This window comes from Corticium candelabrum, chromosome 13, assembly GCF_963422355.1.
Source record: "Corticium candelabrum chromosome 13, ooCorCand1.1, whole genome shotgun sequence".
Classification (NCBI taxonomy): Eukaryota; Metazoa; Porifera; class Homoscleromorpha; order Homosclerophorida; family Plakinidae; genus Corticium; species Corticium candelabrum.
The window spans coordinates 5,783,906-5,806,405 of NC_085097.1; the positions used below are offsets into that span (position 1 = coordinate 5,783,906).

General features: G+C 40.5%; 3 protein-coding genes across 3 annotated transcripts in view; 2 read left to right on the forward strand and 1 right to left on the reverse strand.

The window, feature by feature from the left end:
* The first annotated feature begins 3,294 nt into the window (after positions 1-3,294).
* On the forward strand, positions 3,295-16,465 carry LOC134188727 (uncharacterized). Its single transcript, XM_062656907.1, has 14 exons — positions 3,295-3,408; positions 7,182-7,265; positions 8,259-8,359; positions 8,929-9,022; positions 9,473-9,593; positions 9,662-9,763; positions 10,436-10,506; positions 10,590-10,663; positions 12,787-12,849; positions 12,908-12,983; positions 13,059-13,123; positions 14,496-14,654; positions 15,450-15,514; positions 16,152-16,465. Exons 1-14 carry the CDS (start codon positions 3,306-3,308, stop codon positions 16,390-16,392), a joined length of 1,419 nt encoding a protein of 472 aa, XP_062512891.1. The 5' UTR covers positions 3,295-3,305; the 3' UTR covers positions 16,393-16,465.
* On the reverse strand, positions 16,427-21,605 carry LOC134188583 (meiosis 1 arrest protein-like). The gene is made up of 13 exons (XM_062656750.1): positions 21,535-21,605; positions 20,787-20,964; positions 20,526-20,622; positions 20,156-20,223; positions 19,974-20,087; positions 19,625-19,754; positions 19,192-19,287; positions 19,047-19,126; positions 18,788-18,943; positions 18,691-18,702; positions 18,530-18,631; positions 17,573-17,764; positions 16,427-16,858 (listed from the first exon to the last, which is right to left on the reverse strand). Exons 1-13 carry the CDS (start codon positions 21,603-21,605, stop codon positions 16,493-16,495), a joined length of 1,662 nt encoding a protein of 553 aa, XP_062512734.1. The 3' UTR covers positions 16,427-16,492.
* An 82-nt stretch (positions 21,606-21,687) lies between these two features.
* LOC134188902 (vesicle transport protein GOT1B-like) overlaps positions 21,688-22,500 on the forward strand; it is a 2,417-nt gene continuing 1,604 nt past the window's right edge. The window contains exons 1-3 of the mRNA XM_062657110.1: positions 21,688-21,785; positions 21,848-21,939; positions 21,997-22,175. Of these exons, the coding sequence (XP_062513094.1) occupies positions 21,761-21,785; positions 21,848-21,939; positions 21,997-22,175 (296 nt within the window). The 5' untranslated portion in view covers positions 21,688-21,760. The remainder of the gene's footprint in view (positions 21,786-21,847; positions 21,940-21,996; positions 22,176-22,500) is intronic.

The following is a 22,500-nucleotide window of genomic DNA, read 5'->3' on the forward strand; positions in this document are numbered from 1 at the left end:
TCCTGAGTCCATGTCTCACTGCTAGTTCTTGCAATATCCGGGCTTTGGCTTCCCTCCGAACGTCTCCGAACACAACTGCCGCAGTCCTCTAGTGAGCATGCGCGTATTTCCCGACGCCGACAGGACAGTCAACTTATGCCAATTCTCTCCCGCTGCAGCTGTCGACATACTCTGCTGTCGAAAACTTCGATAGCTCTGACACACACTACGGTCGACTTCAACAGAACGAGTATGATCCATCGGAGCGACGAGAAAGCTTCGATTCGCGCCGAAACGTGTGGCGCAGAGCGACATGTTGCATCGGAGACCTTCGAAGCACTCCTCGAGATGTGGAGCGTCGACGACGCGCAGAAAGGTGGTCGATATGCAGCCGTCCTGCATACAATTAACGCACACAACAATTAGTCGTAATTACCTTAACTTCCGAGTCGCAACTAGCATAACAGCGAGCACGTGCTCGTCACACATTCGCGGGCAATTTGCGCGGCATGCATACCTTCTCGACGATGAGACCTCCGGTGTCGTTGACGGCGAGATGATAGCTCCCGTCGGCTGATACTATCGCCCACTGGTCGCTGGTATGAAGGCTCTGAAAGCGGAAGAGCTCGCGACGCGTTACCTTCTTGTCGTCGCTGTGCGCTTTGAGGTTGCTATCTAGATAGGGCAGGAAATCGAGTTGTCTACCGGTTTTGTTGCGGAATGAGAGGATGTGGAGTCGGGAAGGCTCTGCAGGGTTGGAAGCGATCGAGAAGATTCGATGATCATCTGTACTGCAGAAGTTGTTGTGTTCGACCGGCTAGAAAAGTTATAATGCTTTTATTGCATGGGCCGTTTGAGGGTCATGCATGCATGCACATCATACAGGTTGCGCCTTACATTGAGTTTTGTGTAGTGAGATCTGGACTTTCGCCTGTGGGATTGTTGATATTTTTCTGCTGTAGTTCTCGCTTGTTGTTCGACTAGAATTAAGACTGTGATGGTCCAAAACGCCCTCGAAAATCTCGTTGCTGTGACTCCCATAGTCGGTAGAGCTAATTGTAAACCAAAACAACTTGTAATTAGTTTGTTTTTGTGTGCATAGCGATGCATGACGGAAAGAAATAAAGTTTATATGCTCTACCTGTTGTTGATCTTCGTTCTAAGTCGTTCTCCTGCTGGTTTCGCAGTATTATGATTTCGTATTCGAGCCGGCTGGTTAACTACTGAACAAGTAGACGGCGATAGGCGTGATTGTGCGTGTCTAGAGAGAATTAAGACCGGGGCGTGGATGACACTATAGTTTGATCATGATTCCGTCTTTACTTTCGACTTGGAAGGTTAGGGACACGTTGAGATGCAGACTAGATGTTCTGTTGCTGTTGTCTGTCCCGGTTTGAATGTTCTGCCATGAAACTACATTGGACTAGACGTATATCAAACAGAGTAGTTGGAATGTGTGTGGCTGCTTTGTAATGCAATACAAACAATTAGAAACGACTGATAAAAGGGCGTGCGTCTAGTGAGAGCTCGTCTAGAGACACATACGATCCCTAATTTTCAAAATCTTGATTTGCTAGAGACTGCAATGATTCCTGGTTTTAATTCTCGAGTGCATTTTGTTTGTAAACACGTTTGTAAAGGAAAGGTGTGTTGGCTTGTGACTAAACACAAGTTGTGCGTCTCACGTGATCAACTGTTCTCGCTGAATTGGAGAAGAGAAGAAGAATCGATGCTACAGGAACGCTTTTGGTTTCCCAACTCATGTCAAGCAACAATGTGTGGCTGTACAATAACATTACTGACGTCATAAAATCATAAAAAATACAACATTGTCTGTGTATATAGCATGACATTTATATCAATACATTTTGCTACTATAATTGCATGGCAATAGATGTGGTAAATAAATTTATTCGGAGAGTCTTGATTTGTGTTTGTGTGAAACGACAGAAGGAATGTCGAATCTTGGAGTAAAATTTACGGAAAAAAGAAACGCGAAAACTCGGATGAAATAGAATACTCTAGGAATGAAGATGCATGCGTGTGTGCATGATTGCTTGTCGTGGCTTTGTGTCGGAAAGGTGATGCTCATTCTTTAGCTGGTAAGATATTAGATATAGTGTGCAATGATTTGAGATAAGGTGTACATGTCTAGGTATTGTGCATGAACACGTAGTAGCTTTTGTCTTCAATCTGTTTAAATGATGTGTCTGTCTTGACACTTCAAATTTTATCTAAGCGTACACACGTGGACTCTAGACTCTCAGAAAGATTTTGAACATTGCGAGAATGTCATTATGTATCTTACTGTGTGTGTGTGTGTGTGTGTGTGTGTGTGTGTGTGTGTGTGTGTGTGTGTTTGTGTGTGTGTGTGTGTGTTTGTGTGTGTGTGTGTGTGTGTGTGTGTGTGTGTGTGTGTGTGTGTGTGTGTGTGTGTGTGTGTGTGTGTGTGTGTGTGTGTGTCACTGTGTGTGTCACTGTGTGTGTGTGTGTGTGTGTGTGTGTGTGTGTGTGTGTGTGTGTGTGTGTGTGTGTGTGTGTGTCACTGTGTGTGTGTGTGTGTGTGTGTGTGTGTGTGTGTGTGTGTGTGTGTGTGTGTGAGTCTGTGCTTCGTCCTAATCGTGAATACGTGCGCATGAGCATCAGTGCATAAATGTCTAGAAAGGCATGCATTTTGAAGCACTACGTACGCGTACTGCATGTTGAACGGATTTCGCAGTTGTTTTTGCGTTGTTGATGTAGGTACAGGTATGCATTGTTGACCTAGTTTTCTAGAGAGCTTGAAAATTCGTTAGAATAGTATGCGCATGCGCTTGCTAGTCTCGCGTAGCCAGACTCCTTTCTGATGCGTCAACTTCCGGGAAATGACGCGGCGGAAAGGGGTCTGGCAACGCAAGGCTAACGCACTTGCCTCCCGCGTGCAGTTTATCGATTTACACGAACACTCTGATTTGCTCTCATGAAAGAACGTCTATAGCTGTATACATAGTAGTGTCCTCTAATAGAAAACTGTTTTTAGTTAAAGTATTCAAAAGCTTTATTATTTCTCAGCAACTTTTGCTTACACACTGATCTGTTTTTTACTTGAAAAAATTGAAATCAAGTTTTAATATTAGTTTATTTAGCCTCGCGTAGCCAGACTATACTTTATGTTGTTGATATCTATTAAGCGATTTGCTTTGTAATTTTACAAAACACTATCAATTTAGATTTTAATTACAACTTCTTACACTTGCAAATGCCACTCTGCAGTGCATGATCGTATCGTTGCAGTGTGCGACAAAAAAATAAGTCTGAACTCCGAGGGTCACTAACGCGCGTTTCTAATGGCGGTTCGCCTGTTTCTTCGTCTTTCTACAAACGGGGCGCCTCTGTACACAAGCTTGTCAGTATGGCAGAGGTTCTTCTCTTTGACAAGTAATCTAAGAGGTACACTACGTAACAAATGAAGTCACGTTCGCCGATCGTCATCTCATTCATCATCTCAGATTCTCTTCTATTGTATTGTGGATTATATTTCTTGTGTATTGTATTGTATTGTATTGTATTGTATTGTATTGTATGTATTGTATGTATTGTATTGTATGTATTGTATTGTATGTATTGTATGTATTGTATTGTATTGTATTGTATGTATTGTATTGTATTGTATTGTATGTATTGTATGTATTGTATTGTATTGTATGTATTGTATTGTATGTATTGTATTGTATTGTATTGTATGTATTGTATGTATTGTATGTATTGTATTGTATTGTATTGTATGTATTGTATTGTATTGTATTGTATGTATTGTATGTATTGTATTGTATTGTATTGTATGTATTGTATTGTATTGTATTGTATTGTATGTATTGTATTGTATTGTATTGTATGTATTGTATTGTATTGTATGTATTGTATTGTATTGTATTGTATTGTATGTATTGTATTGTATTGTATGTATTGTATTGTATGTATTGTATTGTATTGTATTGTATGTATTGTATGTATTGTATTGTATGTATTGTATTGTATTGTATTGTATGCATTGTATTGTATTGTATTGTATTGTATGTATTGTATGTATTGTATGTATTGTATTGTATTGTATTGTATGTATTGTATTGTATTGTATTGTATTGTATGTATTGTATTGTATTGTATTGTATGTATTGTATGTATTGTATTGTATGTATTGTATTGTATTGTATTGTATGTATTGTATTGTATTGTATTGTATTGTATGTATTGTATTGTATTGTATTGTATGTATTGTATGTATTGTATTGTATATATTGTATTGTATTGTATGTATTGTATTGTATTGTATTGTATGTATTGTATTGTATTGTATGTATTGTATTGTATGTATTGTATTGTATTGTATGTATTGTATTGTATTGTATTGTATTGTATGTATTGTATTGTATTGTATTGTATTGTATGTATTGTATTGTATTGTATGTATTGTATTGTATGTATTGTATTGTATGTATTGTATTGTATTGTATTGTATGTATTGTATGTATTGTATGTATTGTATTGTATTGTATTGTATGTATTGTATTGTATTGTATGTATTGTATGTATTGTATTGTATTGTATTGTATGTATTGTATGTATTGTATTGTATGTATTGTATGTATTGTATTGTATTGTATTGTATGTATTGTATTGTATTGTATTGTATGTATTGTATGTATTGTATTGTATTGTATTGTATTGTATGTATTGTATTGTATTGTATTGTATTGTATTGTATGTATTGTATGTATTGTATTGTATTGTATTGTATTGTATGTATTGTATTGTATTGTATGTATTGTATTGTATTGTATTGTATTGTATGGTAGTCTATTGTATTGGGAGTGTATTGTATTGTATTGTGTTGTATTGTATTGTATGTATTGTATCACAGGGTACGGTAGTACCCTGTATGTAGGGATTGACCAGGTTGTGTGGGCGTGGTCATATTTTAGACCTTCAGAAATCACCTTAAAATGCGGTTAAATATCTTGAAAACGACAGATAGAAAACCTTACAAGTTCAACTACGCTTGACTACTTCTGACTTGATCTCAGCTTGTCTTCAGAAGGAGAAAATCGCTCGTCAATTTCGGAGTTTTCGCTGGATTTTGTCTTCTTTCTTCTTCTTCTTCTCCTTCGTCACGCATAACTCATTGACTACGGCATATCTAAAGCTAAAGCTTTGGGAAACGACGTAGAATAAGCCGACCTGTATTCTTTTGATCATAGAAGAAAGAAACATCTAAGGAAAAAGATTTCTAGAATGGATTTGAACCTCCTACCCTACTTACGTTCAACCGCAATTGTTGTAAGCCATTGTTAACAAACAATAGCCAGGCAGCCAATCACAAGCTCTTGCTACGTTGCTTGAAGCAGTTAGGGTAAGGCGACAAGAATTCTTGACACGTTTCGTGGTTGAAAAACCTGAAAGCCTACAGTTAGGCAAAGAATCGCGCTCTTGAATCGCACGAGCAAACGCAAGAAGTGCGCGTAATTAATTAATTAGAAGTGACGGTGAACGTCATCGCAATCGCAGACGCGATGTACCTCTTCTTTGGAACACCAACCCTTCAAGCATTTGAATTATGGCAAAAGCAAACTAATTCGACTCGCTTCCATCACAAAATGTCGACTTCGCAGCGCTCGGAATGTGACGTTTGTTACGAGCCTAGAGGTGTGGCCTACGATAATGATTTTGCAGTTGTCTAGTGCTACCGTATTATATTTAAGACCAAACTCCCGCAAATCGAAGACCTCGTACTGTGTACAAGCCGGTCGCGTGTAGAAGTCGAGCTTTTGTTCGAGACACTCGGCACGCGCATACGCACACGTTCGGTCACGTGCACGTGCGCAAATGACGGCGTGTGCGTGTAGCATTCAATGACACCTGGCCAACAATGATAACGAAGAAAAATGTGACGCTGCTGAAACTAGCATCTCGATTCTCATAGTAGTGACAAGTCTATCTAACCGAATCTTGCGTTTTCAATTAATTAAGTGGTCTAGATAACAAACTCATCAACATTCTGTAACGTGATGCATGACCATCAATGGAAATGCGAGCTTGTTTTGTTGCCCACACCAAGAAATTTAGTTGTTTAAACGCTAATACTCATACCCCACCGGACACAAATTTTAAAATTATGCAAGAATGCATCTAGGAATTGTTGTAGACTACCAGGAGATCTAACAGCTAATCATCTGCATAAATTCCTTGTTCAATCTACACACACACACACACACACACACACACACACACACACACACACACACACACACACACACACACACAACTACATGCACGTATGCTCGTAGCTCTGAAGCAAGTAGAACACAGCCTCATACTTACTAGTGGTATTATTGCAACTAAATGTAACGTCTGATTCAAACCACCTATACATAAACACTGCATAGCTTTTAACATATTTGCAAGTACAGTGTAAACCTAAGATCCACATGCTCGAGATATGAGACTATACATGTAGACCAAGTATAGTTTAGAAAATGTGTATATTTGTTAGGCTATAAAATCTTTGTTTAATTAATGGAGTAGGCTGTGCTTTCGCACTCCTAAAAACTTACCAAACTAGAATTTTAAAAACGTTTTCTCTGAAAAAAAGAAATAGATGTAGGGATTGTATAAAAAGTAATAGAAACAAGATCTATAGATAATATGAACCAAAGCCAGACATCATTAGTGAATCCTTCCAACCACATTCCCTACATTTTACTTTTATTGGGTTGGAAGGATTCACTAATGATGTCTGGCTTTGGTTCATATTATCTATAGATCTTGTTTCTATTACTTTTTATACAATCCCTACATCTATTTCTTTTTTCAGAGAAAAAGTTTTTAAAATTCTAGTTGTATTGTATTGTATTGTATGGTAGTCTATTGTATTGGGAGTGTATTGTATATTGTATTGTATTGTATTGTATTGTATTGTATTGTATTGTATTGTTTTGTATTGTATGTATTGTATGTATTGTATTGTATGTATTGTATGGTATTGTATTGTATTGTATGTATTGTATTGTATTGTATGTATTGCGTTGTATTGTATGCATTGCATTGTATTGTATGTATTGTATTGTATTGTATTGTATTGTATTGTATGTATTGTATTGTATTGTATGTATTGCATTGTATTGTATGTATTGTATTGTATTGTATTGTATTGTATTGTATTGTAGGAGTTTCTGCCATCAAACTTACTATGCCAGCCCTAACTCCTACCATGGAAGTTGGAAAGATTGTTAAGTGGCACAAGAATGAGGGTATGAGATTTAGTTTTAACAGTTTAATACTTTTGTTAATATTAGTGATAATACAATAAACAATGGCTACACCATTATGGTGTGACACACACATGAAATAAATATATAATATAATATATAATATATATAATATATAATATAATATATAATATAATATATAATGTAATGTGTAATATATAATATATAATATAATATGTAATATATAATATATAATATAACATCTAATATAATATATAATATGTAATATAATATATAATATAATATATAATATAGTATCTAATATAATAGTAGTAATATTAAATATTTTGTTATAATTATCAGTTCACAAACACTAACAAACTAGAGGGAAACCAGAATCAGACAATCACCATTAATATCAACTACTAAATTAACTATTTCTGGACATCAGTTGTTAACACAAACATCTTAGAAGGAGCCATCTGTTTTAGATGAATTTATTATGGAATCAGTTATTACATTAATAATTAATTAATTAAGTTAACTAGGTCTAGTGTCTCATATTTATTATACATCTGTATCGCACACAGTAGTTGTTGTCATCAGTACTGGCTCATGTACTAGTCAGGGCCGTAGGACACCACGCAGTCTGTACGGCCAATGCCACTCAGGTTTCCAACAAGTTGACTCTGGTTTGCATCACAAATCTGCCACTTCCGGTTTGGTGCTAGGTAATTAAATAAGTAATATATTCTCATTTTTATATGTGGTCATGGTCAGAATTCTAGTCAAGTTTGGAGGTCATATCTCGTCTGGCTGACATTTAGTTCAGTAGCAATTTGGTTAATGAATGCATGGAAACCAAGGCTAGTTATCTGGATAGTTTTGCTACTTGCCCTGTTTTCTGGCTTGTTGGGGTGTTGCCCAGGTCACGCCCATGTAACGTACGCTAGGGCGCATAGGTTTAAATTTTGTTCTTATGGTGCTGCTAGTGACTGTGATCTAATTGTGTGTGTGTCTTTACTTTACGTGTAGGAGATGCCTTCTCAGCAGGAGACGTTCTTTGTGATATTGAGACGGACAAAGCAACGCTCAGCATGGATGCTTTAGATGATGGTGTTATGGCAAAGATACTGGTGAGTTGAAAGTGATAAATAAGAAATAAATAATCACGTACTGATATATTAATTTATAGGTACAAGTGTACTGAAAATAGTTTATTGATGATATATTATATACTGCAAGCTGGTTGACTGTTTAGTATCTGCTGCCTGGCTGCCTGCTTGTCTGTCTGTCTGTCTGTCTCTCTGTCTGTCTGTCTGTCAATACATATATTTCAAACATCAAACTATACTACTTATCAGCAAAAGGCAGGCAAAAAAGTAAAGTTGGCGAGCTACTCTGTCTGTCTGTCTTTCTCTCTTTCTGTCTCTCTTTCTGTCCGTTTGTTTGTCTGTCTGTCTGTCTGTCTGTCTGTTGACCCGTTGTCTGTTTGTCTGTCTGTTTGTCTGTCTGTCTGTCTGTCTGTCTGTCTGTCTGTCGTCTGTCTGTCCGTTTATCTATTTGTGTCTGTCTGTCTGTTGACCCGTTATCTGTTTGTCTGTCTGTCTGTCTGTTTGTCTGTCTGTCTGTCTGTTCTTCTGTCTGTCCATCTGTGTGTATGTATGTATGTTTGTTTGTTTGCTATTGCTGTGTTTTGCTGCAGGTAAGTGAGGGAACTGAAAACATCAAGACTAGTCGTGTCATTGCTCTGACTGTGGATGTGGAAGACGACTACACTCAAGTTGAAATTCCTTCTGGTATTTTTATGTAATAGCACAGACAGTGTCATACAAATTTGACAGACTGATAAACATACATACATATGAACAGACAGACAGAAGACAGACAGACAGACAGACAGACAGACAGAGAGACGGACAGACAGACAGAGTCTGATAAACATACGTACATATGGACGGACGGACAGACAGGCAGACAGACGGACAGAGACTGATAAAGCATACATACATATGGGCAGACAGACAGATATCTATGTATTGACAGACAGACAGATGGACGAACGGACAGACAGACACAGACAGATGGATGGACAGACAGATGGATGGACAGACAGATGGACGGACAGACGGACGGACAGACAGACAACAGTAACACAAAACAAATAAAACAAACTTTAAATGTTGCGACAGATCAGCAAACAAATTTCTATCGTTTTTCTTCATTTATTTGTTTATTATCTAATAAAGATCTGGAGACTACAGAACAGGAGGAAGTAGCTGCAATAGAGAAGACATCTGGGGACTCAACAACAAGAGACAAACAGTCTGTAGCAGCCATGCCAGCAGCAAGTACAACATTTAAGCCAACGTATACCATAGTTTTTACAGGTTGATTGTGTGTTGTTATGTTTAGTGGTTTTGTTGATTTTTCTTTAGGTTGTTGCCGTTGTCTCCTGCTGTGAAGAGACTTGTGGATGAGCATCAACTTGATGTCAATAACATAGCACCATCGGGTTTTAATGGACGACTGTTGAAAGGGTATGGTTGATGAGTTAGGGATGTCTGTGACTGTGTGTGTGTCTGTCTGTCTGTCTGTCTGTCTGTCTGTCTGTCTGTGTCAAACACACTTACGTCCCTACACAATATAATTATTCCTCATTTGTTGATGTTGCAATGCTACCAAACTTACCCAAAAACAAACACACAGCGACACATGCTCTCAATACAAACAGATATCTACCAATAAGCAACCCACAACACCAAACAATCACCATGCACCATTTACAACAAACTTCCAGAACTTTTCTCCACACTCAGCAAGTGAGACACACACCTGCACTTTCACATACAAACCCTTTCAATTGCACAACTTTCTATCTGCTTATAAGACACTCTCTGAGTGTTGAAATCAGATGGTTTCCTCAAACACTGAGGGAGTCAATTGTTGCTTTGATGCTGGAGGTGTCAAGCTGATGGGAAGCTAACACCTTTGATGACGTTTTGTTACATGAAATGTGATTATTGACAGACACTGCACCATCTGCTGGTAGCCAGACTGTCTGCTCTCGATCTAGAGATTGTATTGAATTCATCCAACTCTGTAACTCAAACTGCAAAATCATTGGCCATGTTCAAGTGTTTGACATTTTGTGGTTATTCATACGTCTGGTGTGAAGCTCTCTGTGTGTCACACTGCTTGCTGTTGTGTAGAGATGTGCTTGAATTCCTTGCTGGTAAACAAGCACAAGAACGTGTAGGAGCATCGACGATGGAGACCACAGGTATGGGGAGTATAATTGAACCACTTAAGTTTCTTGTCTTGTTTGTGTCATATTGTGAGGTCTCATTGAAGCTTTTGTTTCAGTGCAATTGTTTAGTCCACCGCCTTCGATTCCTGATACTTTACCAGTCGCATCTGCACCAACTGGTACTAATCAGGTAGGAAGTATCAATAATAGTTATATCTTAATTAACTATTTATACAAATTGTGTGTTGTGATTGGAGAGAGCATAGTGATATTGCATTGTAAACTGATTTGTATATCTTTGTTTGTTCGTCTGTTTTTATTTGTGTGTGTGTGTGTGCGTGTGTCTGTGTCTGTGTGTGTGTGTGTGTGTGTGTGTGTGTGTGTGTGTGTGTCTGTGTATGTGTGTGCGTTTGTGTGTGTGTGTGTGTGTTTGTGTGTGTGTGTGTGTGTGTGTGTGTGTGTGTGTGTGTGTGTCTGTGTGTGTGTGTGTGTGTGTGTGTGTGTCTGTGTCTGTGTCTGTGTGTGTCTGTGTGTGTGCTGGTTGTCTGCTTGTTATCTAAGTTTGTCTGTTTGTGTGTCTGTCTATTTTTGTGTGTGTTTGTTTGGTTGTTTGCCATATGACCGTCTTGTGAATGTGTTTGCGTACTTTCTTGTTTATTTGTTTGTCTTTTGTTTATTTACACTTTTGTTTGTCTGTGTGTTTGTCTGTCTATTGTTCTGTCTGTATGTGTGTCTGTTTGTCTGTTTGTCAGTCTGTCTGTCAGCCTGTCTGTCTGTCTGTCTGTCTGTCTGTCTGTCTGTCAGCACTATGTTCATTAGGATAATAGCTATGACTTCAGACATTTTAGTAGTTTTTGTTAATGCTTAGAATGCTTTCATTATTGCGATTGTTACATCTATAGTTTGGGAGAGAATAAAACAATCTGTCTGTCTGTCTGTCTGCTTGTCTGTGTGTGTGTCTTTTTGTCTGTCCATTTATTGTCCGTCTGTCTGTCTGATGTATGTATGTATGTTTGTCTGTCTGGTTGTCTGTGTGTCTGACTGTCTGTCCATTTATTGTCCGTCTGTCTGTTTGTCTTTTTCATATATTTCATAAATAAATGTTATTACAGCCAAGACTATTTAAAATGTTTCAGAGACCCAATAGGGTCAATACACCTCACAAACTAATGTACACAAAACTGAGTATGATAGTTCTTTACATTGCTAGAACTCATAGATAAAAGGCGTGATAGTTTCCTTGCAATAGTCTTAGCATTGCAACGTTGTAGCGCTGTTGAGAATCGTTTTCTCCAGTAACACATGAATTCTTTAGCATTCTTATTCCCATCATCATCCGTCGACCTGGTTGATAATTCCTGTAGGTATCTGGTGGCTCGTTCTCACCAATGGCCAAAATGCTCAAACACAAGTGGAACACAAGTGTCAAGGAAGACGCACCAGGGAGAGTGACTTGACCATATTTGGTTAACTTCCTGTTCTCCTTGTTTGCAGCAGCTGCTCAATCTTCTTAGAAGCTTAGGGCAATGTGTCTGTTGCCCAAAGATGAGCCAAGGCTAGGCTACATCAACTTCTACATTGGTGCCTGAGCCCACTGTCTGTCTGTCTGTCTGTCTCTATCTGTCTGTCTGTCTGTCTGTCTCTCTATCTGCCTGTCTGTTTGTCTATCTGTCTGTTTGTCTGTCTGTCTCTCTGTCTGTCTGCCTCTCTGTCTGTCTGTCTGTCTGTCTGTCTGTCTGTCTGTCTGTCTGTCTGTCTGTCTGTCAATTTTATTTATTGAAACACAAACTCTACGTTACATTTCTAACACTAAATACAAGAAATCTAGTGAGTTCAGTTTTAGTTTAATGCAAAATACTTTGGTAGTCTCTATTGTGTATGTTCTCATCTTCTTCTCCAGGGAAGACACGTGTCAGCTTGTGGAGGATGACTCTAGCGTTGCATCGTTGTAATATTATTGAGAATTTTTTTCTACAAAAACCTCTAAAGTCAACTTCATTTGTATAGCCTTCAATGTCCCTTGATCTTCGGGCTAGTTTGTTTAGATAGTTGGTAGCTTCTGATCCTCATGTTCCAAAATGTTCATGTCTGTCTGTCTGTCTGTTTGTCTGTCTGTCTCTTTATTTGTCTGTCTGTTTTTCTGTCTGTCTGTCTCTTTGTTTGTCTCTCTGTTTATCTCTCTGTCTGTCCATTCATTTGTTCATTATTTTTCTCATAATTTATCAATCATTTACCAGATACATTGCATTTAAAATTTGTGCATTACACCCTACATACCATCACCTATCATTAACACTCATTTTATTCACTCAGTTTGATGACATTCCCAATTCAAACATTCGACGAACCATTGCAAAGAGACTTGGAGAATCAAAGGTAGTCATATCGTTGCTCACTGACTCACTCTGTGTTGTCACTTTCGTCTACCTTACAGTCAACTATTCCTCATGTGTATGCATCTGTCGACTGCCTTATGGACAACATGTTGGCACTGAGAAGGAAACTGAAAGGCACTCGACTGTTTTGCTGTTTGCGAGTTGTTTGGCAGCTGTTGTTTATTGTTGTTTGTTGTTGTTTGTTTGCAGCCGACCACAGGTTGGTGGTCTCGATAAATGACTTGGTCTTGAAGGCGGCTGCTGTTGCTTTGAGAGTTAGTTGCATTGATGTCGTATGGACTGTTGCTGGGCATGTTTGTGTTTGTTTGTGTGAGCAGGTGTAGTTTGTTGTGTGTGTGTGTGTGTGTGTGTGTGTGTGTGTGTGTGTGTGTGTGTGTGTGTGTGTGTCGCTGTGTGTGTGTGTGTGTGTGTGTGTGTGTGTGTCGCTGTGTGTGTGTGTGTGTGTGTGTGTGTGTGTGTGTGTGTCACTGTGTGTGTGTGTGTGTGTGTGTGTGTGTGTGTGTGTGTGTGTGTGTGTGTGTGTGTGTGTGTGTCACTGTGTGTGTGTGTGTGTGTGTGTGTGTGTGTGTGTGTGTGTGTCACTGTGTGTGCATGTGTGTGTGTGTGTGTGTGCATGTGTGTGTGCATGTGTGTGTGTGTGTGTGTGTGTGTGTGTGTGTGTGTGTGTGTGTGTGTGTGTGTGTCACTGTGTGTGCATGTGTGTGTGTGTGTGTGCATGTGTGTGTGTGTGTGTGTGTGTGTTTGTTTGTTGTTCTGTCTGTCAGTCTTTCAGTTTATCTGTCTTCTCAGTGGGTTATCTATAATATTTATTATTATTTATATTATTTAATAGTAGTCTAACTATTTAGTACAAGCTACATTCAAGATGGCAGATACAATACAAACACAAAGTTGATATTAATTGTGTGCATGTGGCTTTGTATGTCATTTAATTAATTGTTTGTGAATATGAGCTGCCTGTTACCATCTTGTCGCATCCCCATGACATCTGAGGCGATTACTTCATGCTAATTGCATGGAAGTATCACCAGCATGCGCCAACTTGTACACATTGCTACACCGTATCTGCCCTGTTGACACACATGCTCATATGTTCACTAGCCCATACCCTTTTGTTACGGCTATACATCACTTTCCTCGGCATACACCTGCTTTACATGGCCAACATTTTGTACACACTTTAAGAGGCTTTACATGGCGGACAGAGCTGCATGGCCACCCCACTTTCGAAGTTTCGTCTTTATTCGGCATCTATTGCCACATACTTCCCGGTTGTGGAAATAGCTGATTAAATATTATAATACATTTGGAGATTTTAATATTTTATGTGTTTATGCCAATTGTGTTCAGTGTTGAGGTTATGCAAGAATGTCTTGCATCTATGTAAAGGACTGCTACTTTGTAGTAGTCATGATAAGTAAGGCAGCTGCTTGTAACGCGCGTTAATGACGCTCTTTTAATTAACGCGCGTTAGGCTGCTTTACTTTAAATTGCTTCCGTCAGTGGTGCTTTATAGACAGATTCATGGTATGAGTGAGAGTACAGAGACTGAGTAGGATGGCTTTGTGGAATGTTGTTTGTGATGATGGAATACGAGTGTTGACATTGTGGTTGGTTGGTTTGTAGTTGGTGCCCGAGATGAACTGTAATTGGACTAGCAGTGGTTTGCAGCGTTGTGATGACATTGATGTTGCTGTTGCTGTGGCTATTGATGGAGGTCTCATTACACCGATTGTGCGAGGAGCTGATAAGCTTTCGATTGCGGACATTTCGTCAACTGCTCGGGTATTGTGACAACGTACACACGTAAACAACAAACACATGCACAAAGAAACACAAACATAAACAAACAAACAAATACACAAATATACAACAAGCACACATACAAACAAACATGCAAACAAACAAAAACAAAAACAAACAAACACACAAGAAAACAAACAAACATACAAACACACACCAGCAAACAAACAAACAAGCATATGCACAAACAAACACACACACAAACATGCAAACATGCAAACAAACAAATAAACAAACAAACACACACCAGCAAGCAAACAAAACACAAACAAACACAAATATACAATAAGCACACACAAACAAAAACAAACAAACACACAAACAAACAAACATACAAACACACACAAATATACAACTAGCACACACACAAACAAACATACAAACAAACACAAATACACACACAAACAAAAACAATCAAACATACAAACACACAAACATGCAAACAAACAAACACACACCAGCAAACAAACAAAACACAAACAAACACACATATACAACAAGCACACACATAAACATACAAACAAACACACATACAAACAAACACAAACACACACAAACAAAAACAAACAAACACACAAACAAACAGACATACAAACACGCCAGCAAACAAACAAACACAAACAAACACAAACAAACAAACAAACCAGCAGACAAACAAAACACCAACAGACAAGCAAAACACAAACAAACAAGCATATGCACAAACAAAACACAAGCAAATAAATAAACAAACACACACTGGCAAAATTGTATTGAGGTGATGCGTGTTGCTTGCAGGATTTGTCTGCACGTGCTAGAGCCGGCAAATTGCAGCCACATGAGTATCAAGGAGGATCTTTCAGGTATGCATTGTCTCTCGTTGTGTGTCGTCTGTCTGTGTGTCTTCTTGTTTGCTTGCAAGTTTGTTTGTCTTCATGCACGTGCTGTTTGTCTCTCTGTTTATTTAGTTCATTGGCTGTCTGTCTATTTATCTGGCTACCTTTGTTTGTCTGTCTGTCTGTCTGTCTGTCTGTCTGTCTGTCTGTCTGTCTGTCTGTCTGTCTGTCTGTCTGTCTGTCTGTCTGTCAATACATATATTTTCAAACGTTGAACTATTATACAGTCTGTCTGTCTGCTGCCTGTCTGTCTATCTGTCTGTCTTTTTTTGTCTGTCTGTGTTTCTGTTTGTCTCTCTCTCTCTCTCTCTCTCTGTCTGTCTGCCTGTCTGCCTGCCTGCCTGCCTGCCTGCCTGCCTGCCTGCCTGCCTGCCTGCCTGCCTGCCTGCCTGCCTGCCTGCCTGCCTGCCTGCCTGTCTCTCTGTCTGTCTCTCTGTCTCTTTGTCTCTCTGTCTGTCTCTCTGTCTCTCTGTCTCTCTGTCTCTTTGTTTGTCTATTTGCCTGTCTGTGTGTCTGTTTGTCTGTCTGTCTGTGTTTGCCTATCTGTCAGTACACACGTACACGTACATCATCTTTCCTAACATTCCTCTCTCTATTCTTCCAGCGTCTCAAATCTAGGAATGTTTGGCATCACGAACTTCACAGCTGTCATCAACCCACCCCAAGTCTTCATCCTCGCCATCGGCTCACTACAGTCCACACCCAATCCCGAGCAAACCGTATCACAAATCTCAACAATATCAATATCACACGATGCTAGAGCCGTCGACGAACACACAGCAAGTAACTATCTATTAACCCTCAAACGCTGCATAGAGAATCCAACCGCTAGTGGACTACTGTAATGACACTGTATCATTCGTATGTGACAAATGAAGGTTATGTTGTATGTGAGTGTAAAAATCAATAACACTATTATTATATTTACTATTTGTGTACGTTTGTTTACATCTTTCTCAGGAATTTGGGTTTTGTGGCGTATTGTTTGTAGTATGGCTTGTAAACGGGAAGGTTTGGATCGCCTTCGTATGAGTCATTGTCCTCCTTATTGATTTCATTCGATGTTATGGACGGTTTTTTGGGTTTCATTCCGAGTTGTTTGATTGGTTGTCGGTGTGTTGTTGGTTGGAATGTTGGCCACTGGTGGGAGTCGTGTTGTTGAGTTGGAGTGGAGGTGGTGAATGGTTTGCTAGTTGATAGTTTTCGTTTTAGTGGACGAGTGAGGGGAGTTGATTTGATTGATTCGGTCGATAGGCTGGCGTATAGTCCTGATGATGTCATGAGAGGATTGTATCCATCGGATACCATCAGCTGCAAAAGTTGTATAGTGTTGTGTTGTGTTGTGTTGTAATGTATTGTATTGTATTGTATTGTGTCACTGTTGTTGTTGTATTGTATTGTATGGTGTGGTTGGTGTGGTGTGGTGGTGTGGTGTGGTGTGGTGTGGTGTGGTGTGGTTGTGTGGTGTGGTGGTGTGGTTGTGTGGTGTGGTGGTGTGGTGTGGTGTGGTGTGGTGGTGTGGTGGTGTGGTGTGGTGTGGTGTGGTCATGTGGTGTGGTGTGGTGTGGTGTGGTGTGGTGTGGTTGTGTGGTGTTGTGTGGTGTGGTTGTGTGGTGTGGTGTGGTTGTGTGGTGTGGTGGTGTGGTGTGGTGTGGTGTGGTGGTGTGGTGGTGTGGTGTGGTGGTGTGGTGTGGTGGTGTGGTGTGGTGTGGTGTGGTGTGGTCATGTGGTGTGGTGTGGTGTGGTGTGGTCGTGTGGTGTGGTGTGGTGTGGTGTGGTGTGGTGTGGTGTGGTATGGTGACGTGGTGGCGTGGTGGTGTGGTGTGGTGTGGTGGTGTCGTTTTGTAGTGTGGTTATGTGGTGTGGTGTAGTGTGGTGGTGTCGTTTTGTGGTGTGGTTATGTGGTGTGGTGGTGTGGTGTGGTGTGGTGTGGTGGTGTGGTGTTCTGTTGTGTTGTATTGTTTGTATTGTTTGTATTGTATTGTATTGTATTACATTCGATGCAGTTGTAGCTAGATTTGTTACCTTGTTGAGGCTGCGCTCGATCAGTCTTATTGCGTCTTCTTGTGGTTTGCTGTCAGTCGGATGGAAGTCGTAGGGCAGGAAGAGCTCGCTTACTGCTATGGATTTGAGAAGGAGGGTGAATTTGTCAGATGGCAAGAGGAGAAAGTGGCCGTTTGCGCCGTCTTCGTCTTCTTTAACAAGCAATGCCATTGTCTATGGTAGAGGGATAGGTTACAGATTTGATGACTGATGTTTCTTGTTGTGTGTGTGTGTGTGTGTGTGTGTGTGTGTGTGTGTGTGTGTGTGTGTGTGTGTGTGTGTGTGTCTGTGTCTGTGTGTGTGTCTGTGTGTCTGTGTGTCTGTGTGTCTGTGTCTGTCTGTCTGTCTGTCTGTCTGTCTGTGTCTCTGTGTGTGTCTGTGTCTGTGTCTGTCTGTCTGTCTGTCTGTCTGTCTGTCTGTCTGTGTCTGTGTGTCTGTCTGTCTGTGTGTGTGTGTGTGTGTGTGTGTGTGTGTGTGTGTGTGTGTGTGTGTGTGTGTGTCTGGTTTGTTTGTAGTTACATGCTGTAAGTGTTTATACGGTATGCGTGTGCTTTCTTGCTCAACCATCAGGCTGGTCATTTGTTTGTCTATGAGTTCGTTGTTTGTTGTTTATCTGTTTGTCTGTGTGTTTGTCTGTCTAGTTGTTTGTTTGTCTGTTTGTGTTTGCTTGCCTGTCTGTTTGTCTGTCTGTTTGTATGTCAGGCTGCCTGTTTCTTTGTTTGTCTATCTGTCTGTCTCCCTGTTTATTTGTCTGCCTGTGTAGTTGTTTTCGTCCGTCTGTTTGTTTGTCTGTCTGTTTGTTTATCTGTCTGTCTAGATGTTTGTTTATTTGTTTGTACTGGTTTATCTCTAAGTTTCCATTCTGTCAGCCTCCTTGTTTGTCTGATGCTCTTTTCTGTATTTCACTATTTGTCGACGCTCCTATACTCAACAACTGACCTTTTTATGCAACAATGAACACAAAGCCGAGAAATTCTGCTGGTTGCTCTCGAGCTCTTCCCAGTCTAATTTCCAACAGGCCGTTGGCCTCACTAAACACGGCTATAGTAAACCAGAGATTTTGTCAATCATTGAACACAGCAGTTGTATCATTCCAATACCTGTCCATACAGCTGCATGTTGATGAGCATACGACACAACAGAACATCAAGTGTCAGTAGGCAGACAAACGAAAGGATTGAAATCAAGGGGTTTTACCACTGATTCACAGATTGATTGTATCTTGATCAGACGCACTGCTCTCAGCTGGTGTGGTAGTTTGTCGTGATTTGGTTGCAGCAGCTGCTTTTCGACGGCTTTTCCTCGCTGTGTTGGTAGTGGGTGTTGGGCTGAAGAGTTGCCCACCTGCAGTGACTAAAACGGAGTTGATTGTATGTCGTCTGTCTGTCTGTATGTATGTATGTATGTATGTATGTATGTCTGTCTGTCTGTCACTGTGTGATATATACATTCATACCAAATGCATTTGATACTGTGGCGGCAAATCAGCTGGATTCAACAATCTTTCTCTGATGTCACACTTCAGCACCAGCTTTTCTAAAAAGTACAACTTACTCCAGTCAAATCTCACAACCACATCCTGATTAACTGAAGATTTTTACTGCTAAGAATGCTGGGAAGAAACAGATGAAGATGTTCTCTGTCTGAGCCGCCATCATGTAGCCAACCTTTGAAGAAACTCTCGAAACTGAGAACGTCTGTAGGATGGAGAACGTGGTAGCAGGAGGTTGTGTGTGTGTGTGTGTGTGTGTGTGTGTGTGTGTGTGTGTGTGTGTGTGTGTGTGTGTGTGTGTGTGTGTGTGGTGTGTGTGGTGTGTGCGTGTGCGTGTGCGTGTGTGGTGTGCGTGTGCGTGTGCGTGTGCGTGTGCGTGTGCGTGTGCGTGTGCGTGTGCGTGTGCGTGTGCGTGTGCGTGTGCGTGTGCGTGTGTGTGTGTGTGTGTGTGTGTGTGTGTGTGTGTGTGTGTGTGTGTGTGTGTGTGTGTGTGTGTGTGTGTGTGTGTGTGTGTGTGTGTGTGTGTGTTGTGTGTGTGTTACCCCCTGCGCATTCTACTGTGTCTGTCACAGCGCAGTCTGTGATGTCATCCCGTTCTTGTGATTGTAATGACTCTGGAACTTCGTGATCATCACTTTGGTCGTTGTTGTGAACTCGAAGGATTGTAATTTTCTGAAAGAAAAATGTGAACTCTGAGAGACGTTATAAGCTCATGCAGTTTGTGCATGCGTGCAACTGTGAATGTGCAGATGCCTGTGTTGCTTCATCTGTTGCCAATCAGTTGGTCTGTCAATGTATCTGTCCATTAGTCTGTTTGTCTGTCTGTCTGTCTGTCTGTCTGTCTGTCTGTCTGTCTGTCTGTCTGTCTGTCTGTTTGTCTGGCCGTCCGACCTTAATGCTTTCAGACTTCCCATCTTGAGTCGCTCTTTCCACCTCTCTCTGAACTGTCCAACAAGGTTGAGATGTGACGAGTGTTATTTCAAGTTGTGGAGAAACGTCGACTGTCTAGACCCAATCAAATGTACCTTACTCCTCGAAGCTGGTAATTAAATCTCACAGAGCATCCTACGTACTTGAGCGAGCGTCTGCATTTGCCTCCTAAACTGGACTACTGACTGTTCAATGGCTAGTCCCACACAGCCTGCATGCCACACACAAAAGACACACAAAATTAAAGGATGTAACACGATGTCAATGCATGTAAACTTGTAGCTGAGAGTACATGCAGACAGCATACATCGTGACAACAACGCTTTACAGCCTGCACAGAGCCTGCAGGATTTAGGCGTGTCTGCAATTGCAAACTAGGCAATGGACGATTCATCTAACAGACGGGTAATCAAAGAATGGAGTGTGTGGACCGACGAATGGACAGACGCAGGTCTTGTGCAGCGACTAGCGGACGTATGTACACCTAGAAAACGCATGCAGTACACCACTGACCTTTGTATATCTGAGTCCTGACGATTGGTTTCAGTGCTTCGATGGATTGACACAATTTTGTGAAGCTGCCTTTAACATGTTGCAGAGTGTACAGGCACTGGAATGAGAGGAAATGCAGGCGTCACACACGTACACACACACACACACACACACACACACACACACACACACACACACACACACACACACCACACACACACACACACACACACACACACACACACACACTTGTCATGCTTGTTGATCATGATTGTGAGTTACCTGAGGTTGGTTTGCTAGGGCAAATAGACAAAAGAAAGAGACACGGCATTGACCTGACAGGTTGGCCACCAACGAGAAGACATTTTGGAGCGACTCGCAGAGGTTATCACACGTCTGAGAGCTGAATGGTGGTCTCATATCAACCAGAACACTTCGAGCTGAAAAGAGATCTGAATAACTACAGATCAATTAATGATAGTTCTGTTTGCACAAAAAACCGGATGTAAAGTGTGTGTGTGTGTGTGGTGGTGTGTGTGTGGGTGTGTGTGGGTGTGTCCGTACGTGTGTGTGTGTGTGTGTGTGTGTGTGTGTGTGTGTGCGCGTGTGTGTGCGTGCGTGCGTGCGTGTGTGTGTGTGTGTGTGTGTGTGTGTGTGTGTGTGTGTGTGTGTGTGTGTGTGTGTGTGCCTCTAGATTGCACAGTTAACTCCTGTTAAATATTAAAATTAATATTAATGATGAATAATATTACTGTACACCACCCAACATCAATACAATCAGTTTTACTGTGAAAGTCTAGACCAAGCAACTGCTTAAAGAGTGTAGTACCCTCATGCCTTCTCTTCTAGTACTAACTCAAAAGAGTTGATTGCATTTTAGAACTGCTAGCTGTATTTTGTCGTTACTGCGCATGTGCGTGCACGTGCACCGTAGTAACTGCGCGCACGCGCCTACCTTGCGCCCAGGAAGTTGGGTGTCAATGAAAATAGAAAACTAAATTTACTGTAAAAGCATACAATCATTACAAACCTGGCTGTTTGCTGAAAGCCATTTTCGTCTTCTGTCTTCTCGTTTGAGAGCGGAAATCGTATTTCAGTCATCGTTGGACATGCCGATTTATGATTCATGGCACGTGACCGTCTTCATGCTCTCGTCTGATTGGCTAAAATAATCAATCTCCACTAAATAGTTCCAACACTGCAGTACGGTACAAGCAACAACATCTCTCTTGTCGCAGCAGCGGAAGACAGTCAACATGATACCTCTCAGCGATTTTCAAAGTTAGCATTGGGGACCCCTTTTGGGGGTAAACGCTGGTTTCCCGATACTCTCTGTTTTACAGAAATCGGGATCGGTCTCTCTGGTTTTGGCGTAATATTTCTAATTCTCGGGACTGTGTTGTTTTTTGATCGTGGTCTTCTAGCGATGGGAAACGTTCGTTGATTGCACATGTGGGTCGTCTGTTTGTCTGTCACGTGTTTGTCCATGTAGATTTTGTTTATTGCCGGCGTGGCGTTCGTTATCGGGATGGAGAGGACGTTTAAGTTCTTCTTTCAGGCACGGAAGGCGAAAGCGACTGGTTGTTTCATTGGTGGCATATTAATCGTTCTTCTCGGGTTTCCAGTCATTGGAATGATAGTGGAATTGTACGGATTTTATCTTCTATTTAAGTAAGTTATTGTGTTAGTGTAATTTTTAGTGTGTACGATTACTGTAGTGGTAAATGTTAGTTAAAGTATTGAGGCAGAGTGTTCTATGGTGGGAGAGTGTGCACGAGTAGAAGTGTCTTGTTATGCTGATTGCTAAGATTAGCTGTATGAAATGGAAAGTTCAGACGATTAAATATTGTACAAGTGTATTTGTAATATTTAGAAAGTCAAGAAGACAGACAAATAAACAAACTAACAGACAGACAGACAGACAAACAGACAGACAGAGTATGTAGACTTTCTTTTAGCAAGAACAGTTGTACTGCTTATAGCGTACAGTTAATTA